Source organism: Danio rerio, chromosome 22 (genome assembly GCF_049306965.1).
Source record: "Danio rerio strain Tuebingen ecotype United States chromosome 22, GRCz12tu, whole genome shotgun sequence".
Lineage (NCBI taxonomy): Eukaryota > Metazoa > Chordata > Actinopteri > Cypriniformes > Danionidae > Danio > Danio rerio.
The window spans coordinates 16,940,640-16,951,170 of record NC_133197.1 but is presented as its reverse complement, the minus strand read 5'-3'; the positions used below and the strand labels follow the sequence as shown (position 1 = coordinate 16,951,170).

The 10,531-nt window shown below is 36.7% G+C and overlaps 1 protein-coding gene across 3 annotated transcripts; it reads left to right on the top strand.

Annotated features, from left to right (window-relative positions):
• Positions 1–3,749: 3,749 nt before the first annotated feature.
• Positions 3,750–10,332, top strand: nphs2 (NPHS2 stomatin family member, podocin). Of its 3 annotated transcripts, none has more exons than XM_073936578.1 (9): positions 3,750–3,792; positions 5,004–5,368; positions 7,355–7,458; positions 7,544–7,616; positions 7,978–8,018; positions 8,395–8,598; positions 8,675–8,730; positions 9,076–9,154; positions 9,782–10,332. In XM_073936578.1, exons 2-9 carry the CDS (start codon positions 5,059–5,061, stop codon positions 10,046–10,048), a joined length of 1,134 nt encoding a protein of 377 aa, XP_073792679.1. In that variant the 5' UTR covers positions 3,750–3,792; positions 5,004–5,058; the 3' UTR covers positions 10,049–10,332. The 3 variants fall into 3 exon arrangements, with proteins under 3 accessions (XP_073792679.1, XP_009294525.1, NP_001018155.2); XM_009296250.5 differs by having other exon boundaries at positions 7,936–8,018; NM_001018145.2 differs by lacking the exon at positions 3,750–3,792 and having other exon boundaries at positions 5,020–5,368; positions 7,936–8,018; positions 9,782–10,312.
• Positions 10,333–10,531: the final 199 nt, after the last annotated feature.

Below are 10,531 nucleotides of genomic sequence, written 5' to 3'. Positions count from 1 at the left end.
AGATAAAATTATATATGTTTTTGTTTGATTATTAAAGCACTTTCTGATGATTTTTTTTCTTTATTTCACTAGTAATTGAATTGATATAATTAATATAACATAATTTAATATAACATTAACTTTATCGATCAATAATATTTGTATTCATAAATCAGATAGATCATTAAACATTCCCACAAAGAGGGGAATTGCCCCCTCAGAAAAAAATTTAGCCCCCCCCAGTTTTTATAAAGGATTGTTCACTCAAACTGAAAATTCTTTCTGTCATTAATTATTAACACCCCCGTCCATCCAACCTTCAGAACACACATTTAAATATTTTAAAATATATGACATAGCAATTGAATTATGAGAATGGCTATATCATGATGAACAGTGCTTTATAATAACAATAATAATTCCTTACATTTCTATAGCGCTTTTCTTGGCACTCAAAGCGCTTTACACATAGGGGGAATCTTCTCATCTACTTTTTTATTTTATTTTTTTTTTATGCAAGAAAGAACATTACAGAGATATAATATGAACAAAGAGACAAAGAGGGTTACATAAATAGAATTCCAGCAAATTAAACAAGTTTAAATGATTTACACTAAGAAAGCGTTTTACATGCAGTGTAATTGTTAGAGTCTTTTAAAGAGTTCACATAAATTTCAAAGTCCTTTCAGAAAATAAAAAAGTAAGGGTGTTTCTTTGAAAATTTACATTTATGGATGTAAAATTTTGTTGAAAAAAAAATAAATCAATAATAAATTTACAATGAGAAGGATCTACACTCAGAGTAACCAAATAATACAATTTTGGGGGAAATACAGAAGTTTGGAAATAAGATTTTTTTTATGAAATTGGAAAAGTCAACCCAAAACACTTTACAGTAAGTACACTCCCAAAACAAATGGTTTAGAATTTCATCATATTGAGTAAAAAAGGAGCATTTAGGGGAAATATTTTTATTAAATTTAGCTAGTTTGGTATTTATTGGGTAGCAATCTCTTCATCTACCACCAGTGTAGCACCTGGATGAAGCGACAGCAGCCATTTTCCACCAGACCGCACACCACAGAGAGAGAGAAGAGTAATGAAGTCAATTATGATATGGAGATGGTTAGGAGGCCATGATGGACAGAGGCCAGTGGGTAAATTTTACCAGGATGCCGGGGTTAAACCCGTAATCTTTTTCGAAAGACATTCTGGGATTTTAGGGTATATGCTGAAGCATGCTAATAGGACTTTTAATTTGCCAGAAACCTGAGTTAAGCGCTTCCGGCGAGCTGTATGCCAAAGGAAAAATCTGCACGTTTTTAAGGTCTGTTTTCTTTAAAAATCAGCGATCTCCACTGGCTGAGTGATATCCGATATGAAGTGGGTCTCAGATTGTACTAGAAGCACTGCATTAAATTACATTTTCTCCGCCATGTCTTTATAAATGAGCATTTAGTCTGCGCTATCCTGCCGATTCTGACGGGCGAGTGCGAGTAAAAGGCATTTTGTCTCGTTTTACGCTTGAGCAACTAAATGAATGGCAAAGTTTATTTAACTGAATGTATTTTAATTACAGTACAACATGAATGCTGTAAAAGGAACTGTATAAAATGGAAAAAACTCACAATAACCGGTCACCGGAAGTTTATAAGTATATGGGAACAACACTAACTCGGCATATACCCAATTATATTCATCTGTCTCCATATTCTACTGCATCCCAGAATATTAAACCAAAAATGTTAAATATATATATATATTGAATATATTTAATATATTTTTGTTTACGGAAGAAGGCATCTTGCCATGACGCAGATTCCCGAGTCTGTGTGTGCTCCAATCAGGTGAGCCCTCTTCAGCGCTCACCATGACAACGAGACAGCAGTGACGTGCCTCGTAAAAATTTGCATCTGCATTCCTATAAAGCTCGTGTGCTCTCTGTCAGCGTTGTCAGTTCGCTCGGTGTTGCTGTTTGTACTTGATCAAGGTGAGTTCAATACCGACGGTACGAGTGGAGCCACGCCAATCTCACGAAGTCCGCTTCGTGAAGCTTCACTCGGGCCCGTCTGTGCTGTAGTTCCTTGTGGTTTACGTACATAAACGTAACATCGCAAGGAATATTACGTGATTGTTGCTGGAAATGTGCCGCCGAGCAACATCCAGTGAATACTGGCACGGCCTGGCGCCCGGTCTTCTCGTGCACTCCCTGGGGCGAGGCGGCCTTTGAGCCCTAGGCAGGGAACAAACAACCCCCGAGGACCCTCAGGGAAACACGGGGGGCCGGTAGTGGGACCTCGCTGCGAGGGTTATGGTGGGTGGGAGTAGCGAGGCCCACTCATCGTCTATTTTAAACTATAGTTTCAAACTTTAGTTTACTATAGTTTGAAATAGACACCATGGTAACTGTTATGATTTAACTTTATGCAAAGAGCTTAGAATGACCTAGAGCAACAGACCCGGATTCCGCCATTTTGAAGTGTCGCGATGGAAAGCAGCTGCTTTGTTTTTATTTAATTTATTCAAATAGCACGTTATTGTTTCCCAAATTGTAGAATATCGCCTCTTGGTGATTCTATGCTCTTTGCGCTTTGTCTGACTGTTGTAATGTTTTGCTTTGTTTTTCAGCTAAGCTGTTGAGCAAAGAAGGACTATTGAAGACAACAGTTGAAGACAATCGCGGGTTATATTCACGAGCGCGCGCGTTATAATGTTTCCGGGTTGTTTTCTGAAAGTTTGTTCTGTTTGCATGTCAAACTAAATAAACTATACTCTTTCGAAAGACCTGTCTCATGTTTTATTTGTCCTCTACAGCAATTCACTGTCATGTAAGTCTGTTGAATGCATTTGTATGCAACATGGTTTGACAATACAGTAGTCTAACAAATGGTTGTTATAAATGTACCTTCATTAGTCAACATTTAGTGTAGGTAATAAAACGTTAATCAAAAATGTCCTAAGACATAAGGGTTGTGTTAGGGTTGTTTCATAACCATATTTATTATTATTCTGTTTGGTTAAAACCAGCAAATTATACTGTATATTTAACATGTCATGAACTTACTGTTATTTTAAAATTTGCTTAATAAAATGTCCTGAGACAAGACGGGGTGTTGTTTTGATTTTATGTCAACCTACAGTAGGATTTAGGTTGACTACAGCAGGTATAAGCTACATGCATCATAGGGAGTTTTTTTTAATGACCCAAATCAAGTAAAACGTCTTACTCAAGTACTTTTAGCATGCAAAAGTCAAATTTAAGATTTATTTTTATTTATATAAAATACAGTTTCCAACAACAAAATTTTGTCTTGTGAAAAAGACCAGTGTGGTGGTGAGAAAAAAAGTAACATCAAGTTATATATATTTATAAAAGAAGTGAAAAAGTTGTCATAATATTTAGTCATTAGATCATGTGACCGCTAGATGGCGCTCAATTAAAAGGAGCGTTCATTTCAAAGGAGCGCTACCCTGTACTAAAATGGCGGCTCTATTGACGCATCCCTCCAATAGACAACATTAGGGCAGGCGACATCCAATGTATATTTCTATGGGAGCTAACTAGTATTTACGTCATATCGTGCTCAACTCTTATTACTCTTTTACGCTCTTTGAGAGTCTTGGCGGGATTTCAGAATGATATTTAGGCAATTATGAAGTAGCAGTACCGTCTGTGTACCATAGTTACACAATGCAGCATTTAGCTCGCTCGTAATCATCGCTGTCTGAGCAGAAGTTTTATCATTGGCCCTGACTGTCAGATGCTCTTCATCTCAGGAGCTGTATTTTTAGATGCTTGATAACAGATATAAGGTGAGTTATGGCTGGAGTGGACGCTGCCAGACGGGCTTTTTTATTCATTTTGGCATAACAGGAGCGAACAAGGATACTAAAGAGTGACAGAGTCCACAAAACTGCTCTCTGGATGCATTTCATTTGATGAATATTATCTTTTAGAGCTTCAAGTCTTGCCTCAGGTTATCTCAGTATTCATAGCGCTTCACTTTTTCCACATTCTTTAATGTTTCAGCCTGATTTGACTTTCAAATATTTTCTTAAAATTCTATACACTATTTAATTGTAAAAAAAAATATATTTTTTAAATTGTTGTAAAATGTATTAAAAATAAAAAACCTGAAAAATCACATGTATGTAAGTATTCACATCCTGGCGTAGTGGACGGGCCCGCAGGTGGTGGCAGCATCATGCTGTGGGGATGGTTTTCAGCAGCAGGAACCGGAAGACTAGTCAGGAAAGAGGGAAAGATGAATGCAGCAATGTACAGAGACATCCTACATAAAAACCTGCTTCAGAGTGCTCTTGACCTCAGACTGGGGCGACGGTTCATCTTCCAGCAGGACAATGACCCAAAGCACACCGCCAAAATATCAATGGACTGGCTTCACAACAACTTGGTGAATGTCCTTGAGTGGCCCAGTCCGAGCCCAGACCTAAATCCTATTGAACATCTCTGGAGAGATCTGAAAATGGCTGTACACCATCGCTTCCCATCCAACCTGAGCTTGAGAGGTACTGCAGAGAAATGGGCAACTATTCCCAAAGACAGGTGTGCCAAGCTTGTGACACCATATTCAAAAAGACTTGAGGCTGTAATTGCTGCCGAATGTGCATCAACAAAGTATTGAGCAAAGGCTGTAAATATTTATGTACATGTGATTCTTCAGGTTTTTTTTATTTTTAATAAATTTTACAACGATTTCAAAAAATATTTTTTTCACATTGTCATTATGGGGTATTGTGTGTAGAATTTTGAAAAAATAAATGAATTTAATCCATTTTGGAAAAAGGCTGTAACAAAAAAAATGTGGAAAAAGTGAAGCGCTATCAATACTTTCCGGATCCACTGCATACCACAGAAAAACAAAATATTGCAAATTCCCATATTGTGCAGCCCTAACCTTTAGTGTAGGGTGTTTCTTCTGTGGAAAGTTAATTAGAAGAGTATAAACACTCCCACATTATCAAATAAATCTGCACTGGCCTCCTGATATACTCCCTTTCAGACCACTGCAGAAAACCAAACACCAGAGGACACTTCACAACAGATCTCTGATCACGATGCTTCCTGCGGAGATAGAGAAAAGGACCGAAACAGAAACATCTCGACATTCTTCAAGATCTGCCCGGATAAAGAGAGAGCCATCGCCTTCTGCAAAAGAGAGAAAAACCAAAGCAGCCAAATCTGTGAAGCTCCAAGAGCCCCACAAAAGAAAAGAGAAACTAGTAACGACAGAAGAAGAAGAAGAAGCAAAAGATGCTCAGATCATCTCTAGCAGCACGGTTGTAAATGTAGACAGTGTGAGGGAACGGATAAAAGAAGAACGAGAGGAGTTATTAGCATTATTGGAGACTGAGGGACCTGGAGAAGGTAAGTCTAGACAGGGAAACATCTAAAAACGTTTAACTTTATACCATGTGGCTGTCGAATGCTTGATTCTGATTGGCTGATAAACACTCTAAGATGGTGTGCAATTATTTTTAGATAAACACATGGCTAAAGTTGTTTCAGACAACATTAGAGTTCCATATCACTACGCTGAATGGTTTCAGGTATTTCACAGCCTACAACCGTCAACATTAAAATGTAAATAAAACTAAAAGATTTGGCTGAGATGCGCAATAAAAAGAACTCTGACAAACGTATTGTTTTTAGTTGTGCTAGCTGTTGTATAAGTGAAATAATTGACAACGGTCTGTTAAATAATTAGAAAATAATGCACACCCAAGACATCGCCATCTAGGGGTGTGCTTTATTTTTTACCATAAAATAATGGACTTCCGAATTTGCAATGTCTTGGGTGTGTGTTATTTTCTAATAATTGAACAAACCAGAGTCAGTTATTAAAGAATAAGGCACACCTAAAACATTGCTAACTTGGGAGTGCATTGTTTTATTGTAAAAAATAAAGCAGACCCCTAGGTGGTGATGTCTTGGGTGTGCATTATTTTCTAATTATTTAATATTTTTTCTTATTATTGTAAAAAAAAAAAAAAGCACCCCCATAGGTAGCGATGTCTCGGGTGCATGTTATTTTCTAACAATTCAATATACCGAAGTCAATTATTCAAAAATAACATACACCAAAGAAATTTGGGTATGCATTATTTTTACCTATTATTTTAAAAATAAAGCTCATCCATAGGTGGCGATGTCTTGGGTGTGTGTCATTTCTAGTAATTCAACAGACCGGAGTCAAATGTTCAAAATTAACGCACAACCAAGAAATTGGCGACTTGATTCTGTTTTATTTTTCCTATTATTGTAAAAATAAAGCACACCCATAGGTGGCGATGTCTTGGATGTGCGTTATTTTCTAATAATTCAACAGACCAGAATCAATTATTTAAAAATAACACACACCCAAAACATCGCCAACTCGAATGTGCACTATTTTTCTTATTAGTGTAAAAACAAAGCACACACATAGGTGGCGATGTATTGGGTGTGCGTTATTTTTCAATAGTCCAACTGATCGGAATTAATTATTCAAAGATAACGCACACCTAAGTAATTGCCAACACGGGTGTGCATTTTTTTAATTATTATTGTAAAAATACAGCACACCCCTAGGTGGCGATGTCTTGGGTGTGCGTTATTTTCTAATAATTCAACAGACCAGAATCAATTATTAAAAAGTCACGCACACCCAAGACTTCGTCAACTTGGTTCTGCAATATTTTCCCTATTATTGTAAAAATAAAGCACTATCATAGATGGTGATACGTGTGATTTTCTAGTAATTCAACAGACCAGAGTCAATTATTAAAAAAATGACATACACCCAAGACATCGCCTACTTTGGTGTGCTTTTTTTTTTTAATTACTGCAAACAAAGTACTACCAAAGCTACACTGTAAAAAAAATCTGTATATTTCAGATTTTACGATCCGGAAAAAAAGTAAAATAACGCCGTTAAATTACAGAAATTTACTGTAAAATAACAGACATTAACTTTGTTATTTTACAGTAAATTTTTGTAATTTAACAGTAAAATTATACTATTCCTAAAACTATAATAAACTGTAAAATTACATATTTTTTTTACAGTGTAGCTATGTCTTGGGTGTGCACTATTTTCTTAGAATTCAAGACACCGGAGTCAATTATTAAAAAATAACGCACACCCAAGACATGGCCAAATCGGGTGTGGATTATTTTCCAATTACTGTAAAATTTAAGCACACCCATGGGTGGCGATGCCTTGGGTGTGTGTTATTTCTTGATAATCCAACAAATCAGATTTAGTTCTTAGAATATAGCACACACCAAAGAGGTCACTACCTAGGGGTGTGCTATATATTTTCCAATAATTCAATGACATGTCATTAAATATTCCTAAATATTTCTCTAAAGGCCTAAAGAAGAAATACCTTGGAGTTTGTGAGCTGCTTCTCATCGTTTTGGTCCTGTCAGTGGTCATCCTTTTCTTACCGATTTCAGTATGGTTCTGTGTGAAGGTATGATTTTGCTTTGGGATTAAATATTAGACATGATTCTAGATTTATTTTCACATCTCTCAAGCTCCCAAATATTATTTTGTAGATTGTGAGAGAACACGAGAGAGCTGTCAAATTTCGCTTGGGACATCTTTTGAAGAAGAGACCCAGGGGCCCTGGTACACGTTTTAAATCGCAAAATAACATATTAACATTACATATAACTGTGGTTTATGCTAGTTATGGGATCAGTCTCCTGGACTTTTATGCTGTAAATAATGTTATGTTCCACACAATTCCTTCATGTTGTCCCAAAACAAAATGATTAAGTTAACTTAATATTTTTCACATAAAAAAGTGGATGGAACATAAAACATATCAGTTGTTCCCATAAAAAAACTAAGGAATTGTGTTGTTTGAACTCATTTTAAATGAATAGTTTAAACAAGCAGCAAAAGTGTTTTTTTTTGAGTGTATAACGTGTTTAATTTGCTTCAGGGCTGATGTTTTATCTCCCATTTTTGGATGTGTGTCATATAGTGGACATTCGCTTGCAAATACTGAAGATTCCTCCTCATATGGTAATATATTTACATATTTTTTGCCTAAGAAAATAAAATGCCTCAACTGCATATTGTGAAAAATTTCTGAGTCCTTTAATAAAATGCTCTCTAAAAAGCTGACTATGATAAATTCCATCCCACTGATGCGACTATGTAAACACGAGGGAGGCAATGTACACCATTTTAAGAAAGCAGACAGTTTAGCAAGTCTGCCAAGTTTGTGTTTTTCCTACAGAATTTGTCTACTTTTAATCACTTGACAGTTTGACCACTTGTTTTCAGTGGCGGCTTCAGGCTTTGTGGGGGTTTACTAATTAGGGTGCCTAACATATTTATTTTGATAGCTTCAGTTGAACTGATTTGAGGTATAATTTCTTTCATATTCCATCCTCAGGTGGTGACCAAAGATCTGGTGTGTACAGAAGTGACTGCGGTGTGTTATTATCGCATTGAGAACGTCTCTGTGTGTTATTCCTCCTTCGCTAGCATTCCAGACGTGATGCAGGCTCTGACACAAGTATCTGTTCGAGAGATACTGGCCCATCATGCCTTCAATGACATTTTGCTGGACAGGAAACGCATTGCTCAGGAGATTCAGGTAAGAAACTGATAAGGAACCTCATTTGGACCTAAATTATTTGTTTTTTTTTATGAAGTTTTCCTTTGTTAAACAGGTCACTTTAGATTCCGGAACCTGCAGGTGGGGTATTAAAGTGGAAAAAGCAGAAATGTAAGTATCTAAATTTGTCTTAAAGGGATAGTTCACTCAAAAATTTAAATTTACTCTTACTCAAGTGGTAACAAGAGTTTCTTTCTTCTGTTGAATACAATACTTTCAAGAAAGCTGAAAACTGGTCACTATTAACTTTCATGGTAAAAACTAATATTATGGAAGTCAGTGGTTACAGGTTTGCAGCTTAATTCAAAATATCTTCTTTTGTGTTCAACAGAAGAAACTCAAACATTTTTGGAATAAGAGTGTTTAAATGATGACTGAAGGTTTCGTTTTTGGGGAGAACGGTCCTTTTAAGGAAATGTCCCCTCAGTTACTTATATATTGTGTTCACGGTTTCAGAGAAGAGATCAATCTTCCTCCAGAGCTGCAACATAACTTCGCTGTAGAAGCTGAAGCAAGACGTCAGGCACAAGTTAAAGTAAGGGTATTGGTGCAAAATGGGATTCAAATGTACAACATTTTGGTTCCACTTTTTTTTTTTTTTTTTTTGTAGATTGGATTAAATCTGTTTAAAAGAAAAAAATAAAATAAAATAAAAGTTCTGAATATGGAAATCTTGTTTCTCATTTTGGTCAAAAAACACTGGATTATTCTGATCTGTGATAAGCACAGCGCTGATACAACCGCCGTCTGCTACAGTATTTGTCTAGCCTCTTTTTATTTTGCTACTGTGCTAGTGGGCAGGGCTGCAGGTTTCATTTTTCCCCGGTTTGCGTGCAACGACTGGGCGGGGCTTAAGTTTCGTATCCACATCACGCCCAAGCAGCAAAAGAGTTATCAAGACGATTCATTTGAAGTACTAGGAGTCGACTCTTTTATAAATGACTTAATAGTTTTAAACACTGTCCACTTTCAGATTCAAGCCTTAGTTGGATATTTCACTTCACTTAGAGCTGTGTTACACACTACATAAAAGGTCATTCTCAAAAACCCATAATTTGGGGCTCTTTAACCACAGATCCTTCTGATCCAGATTAACCTTTTTGAACAACTTGCCCCTTATCATCAACCAAGCTATTTAAGCATTTATTTGGTCGTGTCACAGGTGATCGCTGCAGAGGGAGAAAAGGCTGCATGTGAGGCTCTGAAGGCATCTGTAGAGTCTGTCTCTGGCTCTCCTCTGGTCATGCATCTTCGACTCCTCCAGCTCCTACACAGTCTACGCTCTGAGCAGCCCGCCGTGGTCCTCAACATACCACCTGATGTCCTGACCCAATCCATCGACCTCGCCAGTTTGACCAGACCTGCTAATCAAAGCATGACCACATGTCACGGCTCAGATGATGGAACCAAAGACTCACCCATGATGTAAAGACAATGTTACTGTTCATTTATATGACTTAAGTTATTTTTGGAATTCACTGTATTTCAAGACTGTACTGATTATTGGCTGATATTCTACATTGTTTAAATTTATTGGTATTGGTTGACGGATTTCCTTCGCATCATCTAACAATGAAATATAATTTCAAGTTTAATAGTAAAGTTTTCAAAAAATATCCTCTATTTGTAACCTCTAAAGAACAATCTCCTAAATCAAATAAAAAATGTGCATTATAAATAAAGATACTGTATCTCAAAAGATTTGGCTGTAAATAGTTATATATATAGAGTGATCTTTTGTTTGCTACCGATCTACTTCAACAAATTATCATAATCATGCAAAATACGAACACTCTGAAATGGCCGTTTGTTTCCGACGCAAATTCATACAGAAAGACCAATCAGAACAGACCTGGCCAGCTGACAAATCAGAGCAGAGCTGACTTATAGAGGGGAGGGGTTTACGTGAGGT

Coding starts and splice junctions, on each gene's coding strand:
- nphs2 (XM_009296250.5), top strand. CDS start 5,059: ATGCTTCCTGCGGAGATAGAGAAAAGGACCGAAACAGAAACATCTCGA. Junction 7,459..7,543: donor CAGTATGGTTCTGTGTGAAG/GTATGATTTTGC, acceptor ATTATTTTGTAG/ATTGTGAGAGAACACGAGAG. Junction 8,599..8,674: donor GCATTGCTCAGGAGATTCAG/GTAAGAAACTGA, acceptor TTTGTTAAACAG/GTCACTTTAGATTCCGGAAC.